Source organism: Ostrea edulis, chromosome 5, assembly GCF_947568905.1.
Source record: "Ostrea edulis chromosome 5, xbOstEdul1.1, whole genome shotgun sequence".
In the NCBI taxonomy this organism is placed as follows: Eukaryota; Metazoa; Mollusca; class Bivalvia; order Ostreida; family Ostreidae; genus Ostrea; species Ostrea edulis.
Window position 1 is genome coordinate 32,094,886 of NC_079168.1, and position 20,129 is coordinate 32,115,014.

Sequence of the window (20,129 nt, forward strand, 5' to 3'; positions counted from 1 at the left end):
TTAGTCGTTATCTTTGAAAAGTTTTTTTCTGTACCAAGCTGCTTGTATATAATGATAGTTTTGCTCAAGATTGTTTATTGCTAGGAACTGCTGGTCAGGTGAGCGATGTGGATCTTGTTTAACGTTTGGCTTCAAAATTGCTCAAGTATATCGCTGAACCAAACTGTCCGTCATCGTTGCCGTGGCCATGATTTATGAGTCTGAGACCACTGAAGTCACTTCCGGCGATGTTGCAGAACCAGTCACGGACAGGTTTGCGCGCTCTAATCCCAGCTTTCGGCAGTCTGGCCTATATTTCTCAAAAGATTTTAAGTCAAAACTTGGACTTAAGTCTGAGATTATACTCAAATTTTGACTACTCAAATAGAAGAAAACTCAAACTTAAGTTTGAGATATTGTCGAGAAATCAAAGCCTGATCTGATATTCTGCGACTCCCAGGAATGACAGATGCTGTAAATGACGATTTGTGAATCATTGACGAAGATGATACAATCAGATGAAGCGATCCTATGCTGCTGACGTCATGTGTGACCTACCTGCTCTATTACGATCGTTTGTTGAAACATGCTGTTGATGTCTGATCCAAAGGTATGATATGGTGTTTTGTGCAACATTGAAATCTCTTTCAGTTGCATATTGTGACAAATCTGCATCCAGTATTGAATCACAATTAGGGTTACATTGCACAACACTGTAATTAACTATTGTTTTAATATACATCAACTATATTTTGTCTGTAAGAAACCTTTGCCGTTTCATTTTTAGTATTACATTTCGCAACATAATTAAACAATTAAGTCTCAGAAATCAAAATTGAGCTGTGATGATGATCTCATCCAGAAGCTGTTCTAGAAATTTAGGAGAAGAAATTATTTTGCATGATCATATTACATGGATTTTTTTTTCAAGTTTGGCCAAGTTAGGATCATAGTGTGCACTGAGTATTATATAACCTAAAGTAAAGAATTTTGTAATTATAAGCTCTCTTTAATGAAAAGCTGACTGTGCAATGTTAATTATTTTACATATTTTAGTTTGTGCTATATATTTAACTGAATTGCCTTGTAAAAAGATTTGTGAATTAAATACAATTATAACTGATCAAAATATTTATTATATTGCATGTTGATGGAGTTTTGAAAATTTAAAAGCATAAATTAAGGCGTCAAATAAAAATTTTGTTTCTGACCCTAAATTAAACACACTACCCTTAGTTTTTAAAATAAACATATATTGTTGAAGAGATCATTGAAGAAACATTGTTTGGGGGACTTGACATCTGTAATTCAATTTTATCTATAATAAGTAATTTTAATCAAACTAAATCTAAAAGTTTCATTGACAAGTGAAAATAAGTTCAATAAGACATAATTAATTTGTTTAAATGGAGATAGTGATCAGAATGTTAAAACTTAATTGTTTACAGTTAAAGAAAAAAGATACGAATTATATATCCCAATCTGAATTAAAAGTAGACTGGTATATTCGACTCGTCTTCGATACACCTCAATACAAGGAAATGTATCATAGAGAAGTGGGGTTCTTTTTCTCTTGCCATTATTTTGACTTGCACAGCAATTTATATTTTTAGCCTAAATTTCAAATCATAATACATATTTGTGCATGTGTCTGCTTTCAGTGTACTTTTTGGGGACTTTGAGTGATTCACCACCCTCTGAACAAATGTATTTTGAGATCCTCAAAGGAATCCTAGATTTGTCATGGTATCACATCTTCCTATAATTGAATGTAATGATTATGTTTTCAAGAATTTAATTAAAAGGAGATTATTCTGTCTACAAAGCGAGATCATTTTATCTGTCCTTAAATTTTTAACCAAGCTATACACTGCATGCAGATAATTATGTTTCTTAAAAAAATTGTTATAGTATTTAAACATCTTCCACCTCTGGTGTGTCCAGAGGTTCGTGTTTGCCCACCTATCTATTTTGTATTGCTTATAGGAGTTATGAGATTGGTCACTGTTCGTTATCTTCACTTTGCATGCATGGTTGTATATGTACATGTAACAGAACTTATGAAGTACATGTATATGTGTTCAGTGTTTTATTATGTAAATTCTACTTAGGAGTACAACTACATTTACAAATTATGTACATGCATTAAAGGCATAAACACAATTTCTACCACAAAACTTTCATCAGATACAAGTCAAAAAATTTAAGATCATAAGAATAAAGCTAATAATTATACATGTATCAGATCTTAGAAATATTTTCATGAAGAGATAAATTATTGTTTATGCTATCACTTTGCCTGTATTTCTGTCTTGGTTGAGTATATAGTACACTTGCAGATGATACACACTGTTTCATGGAATACTGAATCTTAATTATTGACAAATAGTATAATTTCATAATATTACATTTTTTGTTACATACTAAATAACTGCATGATTTTTTTCCTTTTAGAAGCCATATGTTTTAATTGCTGCCCATCAAATAGTACAGTGTCTTTGTGTAAATTGTAAGTATTCAGTGTCTTAGTATAAATCGTAAGTATTTTCAAGCATGATGTTACAGTTCGTTTATTATGTCTTCCCTCTTCCAGGGGGATCGAGCACAGGCACTTGTTTCATACATGAGTCCCCCTCCTTAATAATACCGGTATTATTAAGGAGGGGGACTCATGTATGAAACAAGTGCCTGTGGAATCGAGACATATTGTTTTTGTATTTTCTGTCTGTCACAAATTCTTGTGAACTCCTCCTATATGGCTTATCCGATAGACTTGAAACTTTGTATAATGCTTTCTTGCAATATGTAGATGTGCATATTGTTGGGACGGGAGGATCCAGTTATATTCTTAAAAGTTATAGTGGATCTAAGAGGGGTGAAATATGTTTAAATAGCTTGTGAATGCTTCTCCTCTGATATAGATTATAGAGTTAGACTTAAACTTTTCACAATACTTCAATGCCATTTGCAGATTGGCATATATTGTAGGGATAGGAGGATCCAATTGTTTTCTTAAAATCTGAGGGGTGGAGGGTATAAAATAATTTGTGAACACTTCTATATAGTTTATCGGAGTTCATAAATGCTTATATGTGTCTGCTCATGCTTTGTCCTAGCTCCATACCATACAGTACAATAAGGGGCAGTTTCATTTGGAGAACTTTCAATTTGGGGAGCTCAGGGAGACATTTGTATTTCCTAATAAACAATCTTTAGTTTCAAATTGTGATTGTGGTATTTTTATTTCTCTTCTATAAAATGTTAATTATATTAAATATCTATTTTGAAAAAAAAAATCATAAAATATATATGTAAAGTTATAAATAAGATTTTTCTTTCTGGTAAAATAGGCATAGTGTATATGCAATGTAGATAGAAATAAATCACATAGCAAAGAAAAATTCCAAATCGATTTTAGCTCACATGAACTGAAAGCTTGAAAGAGCAATTTTTGCTGTCATCAGTCCATCTGTACAACCTTTTCAACTTCTTCTCCAGAACCAATAGTGTTAATTTCAGCTTAACTTGCCACCCTTCACAGGGGAGATGATCACAAAATAGGGTGGGGGTCATTAAAAGTCTTCTCAAGAACCACAGGGCCAAAAGAGCTGAAATTTACATGCAAGCTTCCTGGCATAGTGTGGATTCAGATTTATTAAAATCATGACCCCTAGGGATAGGATGGGGTCACAATAGGGGATCAAAGTTTTACATGCAAAGGTATAGGGAAAATCTTTTTAAAATCTTCTTCTCAAGAACCACTGGACCAGGAGAGCACAAATTTACAAGAAAGCTTCCTGACATAGTGCAGATTCAAGTTTGATAACATCATGGCCCCCTGGGGTAGGATGGGGCAACAATTGGGGATCAAAATTTCACATACAAATATAGAAGGAAAATCTTTTAATGTTTTTAAAAGAATCACTGAGCCAGAAAGTCTTACATTTATGTCAAAGCTTCCCGACATAGTGCAGATTTAAGTTTGTTAACTAAGTTTGTTAAAATCCCCCCCAGGGGATGGGTGTGGCCAAAATAGGGATCAAAGTTTAACATACAAATATATAGGGAAAATCTTTTTCTCAAGAACCATTGGGACAACGAAATTTACATTTACATGAAAGCTTCCTGACATAGTGCAGATTCAATTTTGTAATAATCATGGTTACGGGGTTAAGTTGGGGCCACAATAGGGATCAAAGCTTTACATGCAAATATACAAGAACAATCTTTAAATATGGGCCAAGGTAACTCATGTGAGCAATGTGGTCCATGGGCCTCTTGTCTTTAATGCTATTGATACTAAATTGAAACAGAATAGATATCTAGAAGGAGTAATTAAGACAATCAATCAGTATTCATATTTCATACTGGAAAATAAAATTTAGATAGATTATATTGATCATTGTGATTTTTTTTCCTTTCAGAGATTCATTTTGAGGAAATAGCTGGTGTGCAGTGCACATTCCTAAATGAATCCATCAGTTTACATTAAGGATCTACCTTCAAATCCTGTAATCTGGGATGCTCTAAAGTGCATGTCACAGACTAAAGTTATAAAAATAACTTCCAAGAATTTTTAAAAAATTGTTATGACTTTAAAATGTATGTATATATACTGATATTGAATTAAATTTTATAAAATTTTAACATCTGATTTTATGTATATATAGACATATTGTAAAGATTTTCCACTCTAAAGGTTTAATTTCTTTAATATTTAAGACCCAAAAAAACTTTAATCCAGATACAGTGGTGTAACATTGTCTTACTTTCTGATCAATACATATAGAAAAGAAAACTATATATGTATATTTCAATAAATGTGGAAAATTTTCAACCATTGAATTTCCATTTATGAGCAGTAACTTGTACATAGTACTTCTTAACCAACTTTGATACTGTATAACTATAACTAACTGCTTGCATGAATTGCAGAGCACAGCCGTAATAATAATTCACATTTGTTGGTGACTTGCTTTAGCATAAATAGTAAAATTGGTATGTTAAGTTTTAAATTTATGAAAATGCATATTAGGCTTTTCACAGATATTTCTTAAGATATATAGAAGATATGTATATATTCATATAATTTGTATAAATCCTGCTAATCTAGCTTCTTCCTAAGTGAGGTATATGGCACGCCATATTTATATCTACCGGGTATTCCTATAAGGATTTCGTATATAATTTATGAAATATCTTCTATTTCTGATAAGATATCTAATAAATCTTATAAGATATATATCTCATATAATTTACAGTTTATAAAATATTTAAGATATATATTATATATTATGAAAGATATTTCCTAAGCTTTATAAGATATCTTGTATATCAAATGATATCTTATCATGTTTAACAGATATCTTATAAAAATATAAGATATTTTAAATTTATTTTAATGATATCTTATAAAACATAAGATATCTTAAATGTTTTATAAGATTTCTCACAAGCTTTATAAGTTATCTTGCATATCTTATAAGATATCTCATAAACAATTTTTTTTTAAAAATATAGCTCAAGCTTTGATATATCTTATAATATACATGTACATGCAAGATATCTTATATGTTTTATGAGATATCTTATAAAAGTAAATTCATATGATACATTATAAAGTTAACAAGATATCTTATAAAATTTCGTTTTTGAGATATTTTATAAAATATCTTATTAAGTTTGAGATATCTTAAAAGACATAAGATATATGTTTTATAAGATATCTTATAAAATATATAACATATATTTGTTAAGAAAAATATACAAAATATATTTTATCAGATATCCAATTATAAAGGATACAATTAATATATTTCATAAACTTTAGAAAATATCTTGTATTTAGTTTTATAAGATATCTTATAATATTTATGAGATATCTTTAAAGAGGAATAAATCTAAAAATAGCATGCTATAGAAGTGTAGTAATATAAAGTATCTAACAATATCATCAATTTCATTTTTTCTGTGATGATGATTTACTTATAATGTGATAAATTATTTTGTGCAGTTTATATGAGTAGCAATTATACTGTAAGGGAGGAATCGCACATTTTCTTCACTAATTTTATTTTCAATGCAAAATATTCTCTCTTTTTTGTAACCAATGCTGAAGATAACTTAATTTGTTAAAAAAATCCTTCACAAGAGAAAAAAAAATCTTTTGTCCTGTGATTTGCCCACTCTACAAAATCCTAAATCGGGGAGGGAGAACTTTTCTCCTAAGTTCGAAAAACTTCTTGATTTCTTAATTCGGTGGGGGGGGGGGGTTTAAAAACTTACTACCAAAGATAAATTTTTTTATACAAATTCTCCATCAATACATGCATACATGTTTACAGTTCTGTCTTTACCCTAAATAGCACTATAAATGAAAATGGAAGAAAGCAGTTACTCCAATTTCTTTATTTGCATATGTTATAAACAATGGAATTATTACCGTCCGCCCCCCCCCCCCCCCCCAAAGAAGACCCTCCCCCTCATGACACGACATTAATATATCAGTTAAACTACAATCTAGATCTTTAAATGACTTTAACTTCCTGAGCTTTTCACTATTTCACAATCATCGCCGGTATGACAGTACTGAATTGAATTTTCTACGTAATGATGATACATGTCTATTACAGTATATAGAAAATGACTATATATTTGGCACATTTATTTCCAGTTTCCTTCACTGCGGAATTTGACCTCACCTCTAACCTTTTAATAGGTCAAAAAACCCACGTGGTGTAAATTTGAATAACAATAACGTTAGTAGGGGAGTTTACGGCATTTCGTTTATGAATAGCAAAAGGTAACTTAAAAGGAATGTCGATTTAAAACCTGAAAGCTTCCATTAAAATAACACAATGTATGCTTTCTGGACTGTTTTCCTAGCATGTCTAGTAGCACTTTTATTCACGTGGTGGCGGAAGACCACGAGAAATGCTACCCTTCCCCCGGGGCCTCCCACAGTCCCATTCATTGGGAATCTTCTAAGTGTGAGTCCGGACACGTTGTTGGAGACGTTCATGGAGTATAGGCAGAAGTACGGAGACGTTTTCAGTCTAATCACTGGTTCGAGGATCCTTGTTGTCGTCAGCGGACATGATACCCTAAGGGATATATTCATAAAGCATGGAGATGTCGTATCCGAGAGACCAGATACTTTTTTTACAAGAGAAATCGGGAAATTCAAAGGTAAAGTGTTGAAATTCTCATTCTGATTGATCTCAAAAGACGCTCATATCACTGTAGTAAGTAAACTTTAAGATATTAATCAGATTGCTGAGGCCAAATCGTCACCTTCAAGTTGGTTGTGAAAATATACGTTGACTGTTGATGATGGTTGAATGTTGATTTGACAGTTCAATTTCATTTTATGTAAATAATTAAGAGTTGAATACTTGTGTGTTGTATGTGTCGGTAGCATGATTGAGATCAACACAGCATGTTACTTGCCCTTTCGGACGACGCATAATATGTTGTTGTTGGGGGTGAGCCCTGTTGTTCGGCGACCCCACAGATGTCGTTTCTGACCACTGTGGCCAATATATTCCATACAATAAACCCATACATTTACATCGTGTTTTTATTCTGGTGGTGAGACTGATACGTCTTTGATAATTGAATGTAATGATTATGTTTTCAAGATTTTAATTAAAAGGAGATTATTCTGTCTACAAAGCGAGATCATTTTATCTGTCCTTAAATTTTTAACCTATTTAAAGCTATACACTGCATGCAGATAATTATGTTTCTTAAAAATTTGTTATAGTATTTAAACATCTTCCACCTCTGGTGTGTCCAGGGGTTCGTGTTTGCCCAACTATCTATTTTGTATTGCTTATAGGAGTTATGAGATTGATCACTGTTCATTATCTTCACTTTGCATGCATGGCTGTATATGTACATGTAACAGAACTTATGAAGTACATGTATATGTGTTCAGTGTTTTATTATGTAAATTCTACTTAGGAGTACAACTACATTTACAAATTATGTACATGCATTAAAGGCATAAACACAATTTCTACCACAAAACTTTCATCAGATACAAGTCAAAAATTTAAGATTATAAGAATAAAGCTAATAATTATACATGTATCAGATCTTAGAAATATTTTCATGAAGAGATAAATTATTGTTTATGCTATCACTTTGCCTGTATTTCTGTCTTGGTTGAGTATATAGTACACTTGCAGATGATACACACTGTTTCATGGAATACTGAATCTTAATTATTGACAAATAGTATAATTTCATAATATTACATTTTTTGTTACATGCTAAATAACTGCATGATTTTTTTTTTCTTTTAGAAGCCATATGTTTTAATTGCTGCCCATCAAATAGTACAGTGTCTTTGTGTAAATTGTAAGTATTTTCAAGCATGATGTTACAGTTCGTTTATTATGTCTTCCCTCTTCCAGGGGGATCGAGCACAGGCACTTGTTTCATACATGAGTCCCCCTTCCTTAATAATACCGGTATTATTAAGGAGGGGGACTCATGTATGAAACAAGTGCCTATGGGATCGAGACATATTGTTTTTGTATTTTCTGTCTGTCACAAATTCTTGTGAACGCTTTTCCTCCTATATGGCTTATCCGATAGACTTGAAACTTTGTATAATGCTTTCTTGCAATATGTAGATGTGCATATTGTTGGGACGGGAGGATCCAGTTATATTCTTAAAAGTTATAGTGGGTCTAAGAGGGGTGGAAGATGTTTAAATAGCTTGTGAATGCTTCTCCTCTGATATGGATTATCAGAGTTAGACTTAAACTTTTCACAATACTTCAATGCCATTTGCAGATTGGCATATATTGTAGGGATAGGAGGATCCAATTGTTTTCTTAAAATCTTAGGGGTGGAGGGTATAAAATAATTTGTGAACACTTCTATATAGTTTATCGGAGTTCATAAATGCTTATATGTGTCTGCTCATGCTTTGTCCTAGCTCCATACCATACAGTACAATAAGGGGCAGTTTCATTTGGAGAACTTTCAATTTGGGGAGCTCAGGGAGACATTTGTATTTCCTAATAAACAATCTTTAGTTTCAAATTGTGATTGTGGTATTTTTATTTCTCTTCTATAAAATGTTAATTATATTAAATATCTATTTTGAAAAAAAATCATAAAATATATATGTAAAGTTATAAATAAGATTTTTCTTTCTGGTAAAATAGGCATAGTGTATATGCAGTGTAGATAGAAATAAATCACATAGCAAAGAAAAATTCCAAATCGATTTTAGCTCACATGAACTGAAAGCTTGAAAGAGCAATTCTGATCAATTTTTGCTGTCATCAGTCCATCTGTACAACCTTTTCAACTTCTTCTCCAGAACCATAGTGTTAATTTCAGCCTAACTTGCCACCCTTCACAGGGGAGATGATCACAAAATAGGGTGGGGGTCATAGGTCTTGTAAGTCTCGCGCGCCTCCTTTCCCGAAAGAGCGCTTCCGGGAACATGGTATACTGCTTCGCGTATGGGTGTAATCATCGTAGTGATAAAAGTACCACGAATTGCCATTTATATCGTTTTCCAACGGACGAAAATTTTTTAAAAAAAGTGGATAGCTCTTTGCAGGTATGTGAACACGATTGGTAGGATACATATATGTGTATACGGTTTACACAAAGTGTGCCGAGGAAATTCAAACTAAGAATTTTGTATGTACATTTCTCAATATCGTTGACTATATTAAACCAAGTACCTTTCCTAAACGAAAAAGATTGCATTAAACTTTTATGATACTTCTTCTTTTTCCTTCAAATTTCGACTTTATGTATTTTTTAAATCGTTTGTTAAATACAGCTCGAATTTCCTTCATAGTAATCATACCAAAAAGAAGACAAAAACTAATTAAATAAGTAACCGATTCGTTTTAAAATGTCAAAATAAGGACAATTCCATTTATTATTCAAATATAGACGTGCTGACAGAGAATGGAATGCAGGTGATAGGATCTGCAGCTACCATTTTCAAAACGGATGCAAGGAAAATGGCCCATCAATGTTTGTATACTCCAAATACCAGTTTCCAGAAGTGCCCACAAATCGAAAAAGGTATTTCAGTTTTCATTTGAAATATGCTTGTTGTGGTATGATAAATTCGATAGAAATAATGCATAGAAATTTAAATTCTGTAGGAAAACAATGGAACAAATTGAGGCCACAATGTCAACAACCAGTGAACAAGTGCCATGTTCATCTGCTACATCTGTAAATCTTGTATCAACTGGAGAACAAGACCACAATTACTTCCATCCATGTCCATCTTTCCTTTGTGCTTCAAAGATAAACGATTACCATTGTAAGTATTACTTGAAGTATTTCAATTAGCATACTTCATTCTGTTAAAATCCTACCAAATCCAACTAAGCTGGGTATACTCGGGAACACGTTTAGAATCAAGTGACCCGAATACAGTCAGTACATTAATAAAAATGTTGACCTATTGTAAAAACACATTATTTGGCATAAAAACACTTTTACTAATCATGTTTATTTCACCAGTGTACCTGGATTAAAAACATGTCTCAGAATAAGCCATATAAATATTTTCCGACTCAATGGACTTGCCCATCGGGATGCGTACGCAATTCCGGCTCACAATTAAGTGTGTCACCGGTCATTGTCGATTGACCAGAGTGCACCTGATCATAAGAATCAAGTATGCTAAATAATTGACATAAACACATTGTGTACACTTAGTTTTCAAAATGAAATTACCAGAAACTGTTTATATCTTCTTTTGATTTATTTATACACAGCAAAGATAAAAGAACTTGAAGAAGATATTGGGAAGTTAGAGCTAGAGATAGAGAGCCTACTTTGATGCAGACCTTCAATGTCTATTGATGCCATAAAAAAATGACCAAGAAAAGGTAAGAAAGAGGGAGAGATGGTTAGTTAGAGTTGACAATATAGTCTCATATTAAAGGTAACACATGCTACTTATTTGTAAATCATGTCTTCAAAGACTCAATATATATAGCAATTTAAGGAAGTGAACATGAAAAAAACCATTCACAGTATAATAATATAATTACAATGCATCAAGGAAAAGAAGAAAACACTCCCATAAGATACCTCCAGCTCCTCCAACTTCTTAACTTACTCAGAAGCACTTCATATTTCAATAGTCAAAATAAATAAATTTTACTCTTGTTTCAATATGGTTGCTCCCAGAGACTTAAAAGATTCATTAATCTTTATGAAATATCTCCCTAGTCCCTACTGAAGAAAACTACATCTTAATGATTTTAGAATTCATTATATACATCAAAATGACAAATAACAACCCTTGTCACATTTTCATGTTCACTTCCTTTAAGCAAACATATGAGATTTTTTTTGAAATTTAAAAAAAATCCATTTCACTAAAAACCCTATTCCCTTCAATGAAAAAAGAATATTTTACAATCATGCAAATCAAAATAATGACTTTTTTCAGATGCTTTTGTACACATCATTTCCATGTGACATCTTTGACATCATAGTGAAGACACTACAAAGATTTCAGCCCCTGAACTACTATGCAGGATGGAGTGTTGTAAATGTGAGCCTAGAAAATCAAGTTCTCATAACTCTGATGAAGCTTCGACTCAACTTAAGGGATCTCGACTTGGCCGACAGGTTTTGCACAAGTCGGGCTACCATTTCAAACATTCTTAACACTATTATAAGTGCCTTGCATGGAATCTTTTATAAAGGTGTTATGGTAAGACTAGGCATGCCCAGTCAACTGAAATGTAAGGGGTCACAACCTAAATCTTTTGAAGATTTCGGCTCTGTAAGAGCATCTATTGATTGCACTGAAATAACACAAGATGTACCATCTGACTTTAGTAGACAAAGTGCCTCATATAGCAATTACAAGAGTCGGCATACTATGAAAACTTTAACTGCTGTTACTCCAAATGGTTCTTGTGTTTTTGTGTCACCTCTATATCCTGGGTCAGTGTCAGATGCCAACATTGTTGAACATTCTCGGTTTTTAGATAATCTTAGTCCAGGAGATTTAATTCTGGCTGACAAGGGATTTAACATACATGACAAGATGTTTTCTGGGGTTCAGCTCAACATCCCTCCATTTCTTCTTAACAAGACTCATTTTACAAGCGAAGAAGCTGATTTATGTTATAAAATTGCACGAAACAGAATTCATGTTGAAAGGGTTAATGAGCGGTTCAAACATTATCAGATTTTAAGCCACATTCCAGCAAACTACAGATCTTTGTCTACAAAAATTATGCAACTTTGTGCATGCTTTGTTAATCTTCAAGCACCATTACTTAAAGAGATTGCTTGAACAATCTTGTCTTCTTCTGTAGAACCATTAGGTCAATATCAACCAAACTAGGCACAAAGCATCCTTGGGTGAAGGGCTTTTAATTTTCATGACGTAAAGTTTGCTATGTAACGTTATCATTTTGAAAAAGATAAAGTAATTTGGTCTGCAAACTTTTGAAAGTTATTCCATTCATAGCATCGTTTACGATTTTATTTTTACGTAGGCTGATGAGAGGTGAAGATATCAAATAGTGATCAATCTCATAACTCCTACAAGCAATATACTTAATTTTTATTTGAGCAGGTCAGAAGTTGTCTGCTGCTCAATATATAGTTGTAGGTAGCATTTCATATATGGAGCAGGTCAGAATTTGTCTGCTGCTCATTAGCATTGGTATTTAGATGTAGATAACATTTCGTATGCGTAGCAGGTCGGAAGTTGTCTGCTGCTCATTTTTGTTGCATGTTCTGTGTCATTTTAAAAAAACTGTTCCCTTCTTCAGGCTGGTCAGAGGTTGGCTGTTGCTTTGTGTTGTTGTTTTTTTCATTTGCATTTTGACTGGTTTCCCCCCCCCTCCCCCCTCCCTGGGCTCAATTTATCTTGTGTAAGCTATATCTTATTATGGATCCTAGTATATATTATTTTCTAGTTTATCTTACTATAAATAATTACAACATCTGTATCTTATATTCAATTACCCATATTTATCATTTGATCGGGATACTTTTATTTTTCATCTGGCATTCATTGGTTGGCGCAGCAACTTACATGCACCTTGTTGCATGTCTCATTGCTTGGTGGCAAGCTTTTTTTGTGCACCACCTTTTTGACATCATTAGTGTTTTAGTTGTATATTGGCTTGGATCAATCTGTGTAATGTATATTTTTATTTGCACAGTTGCAAATTTAGTCCCATTTTTTATATTTAGTGGTCCCAGCCAATTAATTTTGTAAAATATTTCAACTATGACGTATTTTTTCTGTTTGTCATTTGTTTCAATAAATGACATAATCACTTAATATTGTTGTTTCATCATAATAATAGTCAGCTGTGACAAAGAATGAATTTCCGAATACCAGAGGTCCTTCCAATATTATACATCTCTTATCTTCAAAATTGTTGAATATAAATATAATTCTTATGAAGTCCACTACCTATACACATGAGCTTGTATATTCATTCAAAATGTTTGTTTTTTCATGTGTTTATTTACAAAAAAATATGTAATGTCAACATAAATATTGTAAACATAGTCAAAAGTGTTTTGATTTTGTGTTTTTAATATATATTTTTAAAATTTGTATGTTTTGTAAACTGGGTTTATACTTTTCAGCTCACAAGCACTATTCTGATCACTTTTAGTCTAGCATCTATCTGTATGTTAACTTTTTACATTTCTAGGGTATAGAGGATTCAAGTTTGTGCAAATTAAGTGTAGATAGTTCATAATTAGTAAAAATTTTGTAAAATCTTATAAAGATCTTCTCAAGAACCACTGGACCAATTTCAAACAAACTTGACACAAATCATCTTCCAAGTGACGGGGACCTAGTAACCTTTGACCTTCTTTGGAGAAAATCTAACCAAAACATTGTTTCACAAACTGTTTAAGGTGGGGCTTTCAGACGATACAGATTCCTATGTTTTCATGGGAATAAAGATTGTAAAAAATCTTTTATATTCACAGTAAAAATGTAGTTGTGAGAATGTGGCCCATGGGCCTTTTGTGTTTGTTAATGCTTGATAGAAAACTGTACAATCGTATGAAAACTATTGACAATACATTTATTCATATGAATGTAGTCTAAGCTGTATGGTATGCAATTGAAACTTCAAAATGTTTTTTTTTAAAGAAACTATATTGCTGGATGAAAATTTCCTTTCTGAAAATAATGAGTGGTGATGAAGTAATGACTTTAATCTTGCTTTCAAATGAAAAAAATTTGAATGGATATGAAACATATATGAGGATCTCATTATAGAAAAGCTAAACATTTTTACATTGCAAGAACTGGGATAAAATAAATTTCTAAGATCAATGACAGAAGGCACAGCATTAAACAATTTCAATTGCACTGTACAGAAACAAAATAATTTCTATGTCTTGTTCACTTCTGGCATAAACTTATGAAAATAGAAATCGATGAGTTTTTCAATATTTATCGCCCAGTTATCATCCCTTGCAATACGGATAATTGCGAGATCTTCCTGTGTCCATACTACCAAATCACAGCACATTTTGTTTGCAATATGAAGTTGTCCGTGGACTTGGTGATAATAATCAGTGTTTTCTTTTAAATGCAATTGATGAGCTACTTTTTCTGAAATTAGAAAAGGTAAAGTTAGAACATTTTAATTATTTGCATGCTGATGGTAAAGAAAAGAAAAATCATATTTTTAATATTTGGTGATTTTTAGCTCTTTCATTTCTTATCTTTAGTGCAACAGTTAATCATACCAAGGAAAAATTCTTTGACAACTTCAACTACATCTGCTATCTTCTTATCTCTAGCTGAGTATGGGCACTTAACTTCAATCAGGTCAGGTTTCAAGTACTTAGCTGCCTCTGACTGGAAATGCAGAATATCTGGTGGGCAACATGGCTGATGATTGACAATGCCATCTGGAGAAGCCCCTATAACTCCAGATTCATGTAGCCACAATCCTGCACAAAAACAAATGAAACTGATATAAAACATGAATACTTTAGGAAAGCTGTAATATTAAATATCCTGGGGTTTAAATATACCTGTTTCATGTACAGATGCCCCTAAGACAGTGTATTTTTCAACGGCCATCTTTTCGTTGGTTATCCCCATGCTATTGCAGCACACTTCTCCAAGTTGTAGGCAGACAGCAATCTTTTCATCAAAGACTTACTAATCCTAAGAAAAAACATCAATATGACTGCTTTTACACCGAGATGTTAAAAACAAATAGTTGATTTAATTGAATATTGTGGATGTAAAACACATCTAATACATTCATGACAACAATGTGATACTAATACCTTTTCAGTCTAACAGCTCTTAAAACTTGTCCAAAATTAGAAGTTGTAATTCTCAACTTCCTAACAGCTGCCCACAATGCATTAGTCCTCTGCCCCTTAGTTTTTTCAACTGTGGTTTCAATGATGATGCTAGTGACCTTAAGTTGCTGACGGAGCCAGGTATCCTGATCATTAACATGAAGAAAGTCTTCTGACAATAAGAGATCTTCCAACAGTGGGACAGGTGGTTGCTGTATGGGAGCCTCAGGAGAAAGAATCCAGTGGAGTGCTTCAAAACAATTTTATAAAAATGTGAAAACAATTATATTCATTTAATCATGTGTATTTTAGGTTTAATAGGTTAACTTAGTAATAAAATTCTTGTATTGAGACATGATTTTTAATGCTCAGTTGTATGTGTATTGTTTAATGTCCTTCATAAAATAGAAAACCAACAAACAAACATGTTTAAAAAAAACAAGTTTTAAAACTGAAAAAAAAAAAATAAATACTTAAAATAATTCCAGAACATTTTCAACAAGAAACTAATTCATTAACTGCAGAGAGCAAAGAGTGATTGGGTTTAATTCCTGTTCAGTTCAAATACTTTTATTCTACTTCAATCTCTCAATCCCTCTTTTCCTCAAGAAATTATATACCAGTAAACCGCCCAAGATTTCCAAGCATTTGATACAACACCTCATGATCACTATCATCAAATGGTCGTGAAAGAGCACTGTCAAGCATCAGACATTTGCCATCACAACATATAAAAGTAAAAGTGAACTTGATGTATTGTACAGATTTAAAGTCAAAAGATTTCCCCCCTCAATTTGAAAGATAGAAATAATTGAGGGTTGGGGGTGTCAGTTCAGCAGAGCAAGTAAAATGCCTATATTCATTTTGCAGTAAATATTATACAATACCATAGTAACACAACTAATCAGATGTGTCATTTTAAACTGTAACATCCCAGTACATTACTAATTACCTATAAGTTGGATCAGAAGGTGGATATATTTCCTCAATTGTCTCAATATTCTTAGGTTGAGACTTTGGGCGTTTCAACCAACTACATCTCACATCAGTCTTACTAACATTCTTGTATCTGTAAATACACAAATGGACACAATTTAATGCATTCAAAATCATTCAGAGAAAACAAAGTTTGATTAGGAAGTGTCCTTCATCTTACCCAAAGAGAAGAACTGCAGCAACATGATGACATGAGTAATCCCTCAAGACGCATTCACAGGAAGAAGATTTAACGATATCATCATCCAATTCAATCTAACGTAATATATAACAAGAAGGAAATGTTAAAGTTGTAAGATTTAGGAATTAGCCTATCTATTGTGCTTTATAAACACCCCCCCCCCCCTACTTTCTAATCTCAAAGACAGTAGTTGAGGTCGGATATTTTTACTAACCCTTCGGATTTCGGCGAGTTCCCCACCCCCAATATAATTAAAAGTAGATCTCCCACTAACGGTTGGAGAAGATCTTATTTTACTTAGATTGCAAATATTTGATCTTAATAAATGTAATATCAAACATACATCGTCATACAACGTATTTAATAAATGTCGGCATTATCCTTAGTCACCAGTTGTCAGAGTTGATGCATGATGCACGCATGGAAAAAAAAACCATGTACAGCTAGAACATCGAACTGTGTTTTCCTGTTTACTTACCATTACTTTGTATGCTAAGTTCCTCATGCTAGCCTGAACTGTTCCCGTAATCACACGATTTTCCTCATCATAGAGAAATCTGAGAACATGGTTACTATTCACAGAGTTCTCTGACCGCCGTTGTAGCTTTGCATGACCCTCAGTATATAAAGCCCAATATCGCAAGGAGATCGCCATGTATACTTGTTCCCGGAAGTACCCGTTTAGGCGAAATCTCGAGTCACGCGAGATTGACTTACACGGCCTATTAAAAGTCTCCTCAAGAACCACAGGGCCAGAAGAGCTGAACTTTACATGCAAGCTTCCTGGCATAGTGTAGATTCAGATTTATTAAAATCATGACCCCTAGGGATAGGATGGGGTCACAATAGGGGATCAAAGTTTTACATGCAAAGGTATAGGGAAAATCTTTTTAAAATCTTCTTCTCAAGAACCACTGGGCCAGGAAAGCACAAATTTACAAGAAAGCTTCCTGACATAGTGCAGATTCAAGTTTGATAACATCATGGCCCCCTGGGGTAGGATGGGACAACAATTGGGGATCAAAATTTCACATACAAATATAGAAGGAAAATCTTTTAATTTTTTTCAAAGAATCTCTGAGCCAGAAAGTCTTACATTTATGTCAAAGCTTCCCGACATAGTGCAGATTCAAGTTTGTTAACTAAGTTTGTTAAAATTATCCCCCCAGGGGAAGGGTGTGGCCACAATAGGGGATCAAAGTTTAACATACAAATATATAGGGAAAATCTTTTTCTCAAGAACCATTGGGACAACGAAATTTACATTTACATGAAAGCTTCCTGACATAGTGCAGATTCAATTTTGTAATAATCATGGTTACGGGGTTAAGTTGGTGCCACAATAGGGATCAAAGCTTTACATGCAAATATACAAGAACAATCTTTAAATATGGGCCAAGGTAACTCATGTGAGCAATGTGGTCCATGGGCCTCTTGTCTTTAATGCTATTGATACTAAATTGAAACAGAATAGATATCTAGAAGGAGTAATTAAGACAATCAATCAGTATTTATATTTCATACTGGAAAATAAAATTTAGATAGCTTATATTGATCATTGTGATTTTTTTTCCTTTCAGAGATTCATTTTGAGGAAATAGCTGGTGTGCAGTGCACATTCCTAAATGAATTCATCAGTTTACATTAAGGATCTACCTTCAAATCCTGTAATCTGGGATGCTCTAAAGTGCATGTCACAGACTAAAGTTGTAAAAATAACTTCCAAGAATTTTTAAAAAATTGTTATAACTTTAAAATGTATGTATATATACTGATATTGAATTAAATTTCATAAAATTACAACATCTGATTTTATGTATATATAGACATATTGTAAAGATTTTCCACTCTAAAGGTTTAATTTCTTTAATATCTAAGACCAAAAAAAAACTTTTATGCAGATACATTGGTGTAACATTATCTTACTTTCTGATCAATACATATAGAAAAGAAAACTATGTATTTTTCAATAAATGTGGAAAATTTTCAACCATTGAATTTCCATTTATGAGCAGTAACTTGTACATAGTAATTCTTAACCAACTTTGATACTGTATAACTATAACTACCTGCTTACATGAATTGCAGAGCACATCCGTAATAATAATTCACATTTGCTGATGAATTGCTTTAGCATGCAAGGTGAAGATAACGAACAGTGATCAATCTCATAACTCCTACAAGCAATACAAAATAGATATTTGGGCAAACACGGACCCCTGGACACACCAGAGGTGGGATCAGGTGCCTAGGAGAAGTAAGCATCCCCTGTTGACCGGTCACACCCGCCGTGAGCCCCATATCCTGATCAGGTAAACGGAGTTATCCGCAGTCAAAATCAGTGTGCCAAGAACGGCTTAACAATCGGTATGAAACACGTCAGACAGCATTTGACCCAATGCGAGGTTGTATTGACGAACTAGATCGTTATAACGACCATAGAATTTGCGAAATGCTGACTTCAATCGAGACTGTTGAAATCCCTGTACCATCAACTTGTTTGTCAGTAGCTTACCTCGATTTAAAAACTGACTATACCCAGAACAAGCTCTTGTATATCGAATCAGTTGAGATATATAAACACCATATGCAGGTGACAATGGAATATTGCTACATAAATGTGGGAAGTTGACGATGGAGAAGCTGAAATCATCCCGTTTGTCATACAGTTGAGTTGTTAGTTTGCCGTTATGTCTACTTTCAATAAAATATCTAAGTATGAAGCAGAAGTGGACGACTCTGTGGTGTCCTTTATTTCCAGCTCACATGGATATATCAAATCGACATATGAATGAAAGCTATCATTGTTAATAGACAAAACGTCATCGATATATCTAAAAGTCGAACCGAAGGTCACAGCGAGAGATTTTTTCTCCTCACGTAGAAGTTTTTGAATAAATTCTGCTTCATATGAATATAAAAACAGGTCAGCTAACGAAGGAGCACAATTCGTGCCCATGGGAATTCCAACAGACTGTTGGAAGACCTGATCACCAAAGACCACGAAGATATTGTCAATGAGGAACTCTAGCATATTTTTTATTTCAACTTCAGAGTACTTGTGCGTGGAATCAGAGTGGTGTTTAACAAAGTAAGTTTTTGAATGACTGATCACTAGATATGAATATTTCCGTTTTCCGTTTTTGTTGAAGAAGCAACTGTCTATGATGTCAAAAAGTCTAGTCTTTAATTTATCGTGAGGAATGGTCGTGTATAGTGTTGAAAAGTCATAGGTTTTAATGCTATTGATTTGGGGAAAATTCTGTGATTTCAAGTTTACTAAAAGTTCTTTAGAATTTTTTAGAATCCACATTTGATTAACACCACTTCTGGCATATGTAGTTGCACAGTAAGTTTGAAGTTTCTCCTTCACAGCTGTTAACATTTTCGTGAGGAGCAAAGATAGGGGCTTACTGGATCCAGCAATGTATCTTTGTTTGTAAGGGTTTTTATGTAGTTTAGGAATCCAGTATAGGTACGGTAACTCATATTCATTCGACCCATTGACTGGAATATTAAATGTGTCTAAAACTGAAGCATGGTTTTGAAGAATTTCGTCTTTTGAAAGGGCAGTTGGAGTATAAGTATGATTACCAAAAATAGTGAAATTGGTATGTTAAGTTTTAAATTTATGAAAATGCATATTAGG

The 20,129-nt window shown here is 33.1% G+C and overlaps 1 protein-coding gene, 1 long non-coding RNA gene and 1 pseudogene across 3 annotated transcripts; 2 read left to right on the forward strand and 1 right to left on the reverse strand.

The window, feature by feature from the left end:
- Positions 1–1,551: 1,551 nt before the first annotated feature.
- Positions 1,552–4,712, forward strand: LOC125650160 (uncharacterized). The gene is made up of 3 exons (XR_007360909.2): positions 1,552–1,725; positions 2,434–2,488; positions 4,404–4,712. It is a non-coding gene; the product is annotated as an uncharacterized LOC125650160 (long non-coding RNA).
- A 1,958-nt stretch (positions 4,713–6,670) lies between these two features.
- On the forward strand, positions 6,671–18,283 carry LOC125650158 (cytochrome P450 2E1-like). 2 transcript variants are annotated; one of them, XR_008803186.1, is made up of 7 exons: positions 6,671–7,167; positions 8,289–8,343; positions 9,910–10,044; positions 10,128–10,291; positions 10,752–10,865; positions 11,435–11,539; positions 18,061–18,283. XR_008803186.1 is itself a non-coding variant. In XM_048878183.2 (6 exons), exons 1-5 carry the CDS (start codon positions 6,837–6,839, stop codon positions 10,814–10,816), a joined length of 750 nt encoding a protein of 249 aa, XP_048734140.2. In that variant the 5' UTR covers positions 6,671–6,836; the 3' UTR covers positions 10,817–10,865; positions 11,435–14,415. The 2 variants fall into 2 exon arrangements, 1 of the variants encoding a protein (XP_048734140.2); XM_048878183.2 differs by lacking the exon at positions 18,061–18,283 and having other exon boundaries at positions 11,435–14,415.
- Positions 14,040–16,011, reverse strand: LOC125651220 (uncharacterized; annotated as a pseudogene).
- Positions 18,284–20,129: the final 1,846 nt, after the last annotated feature.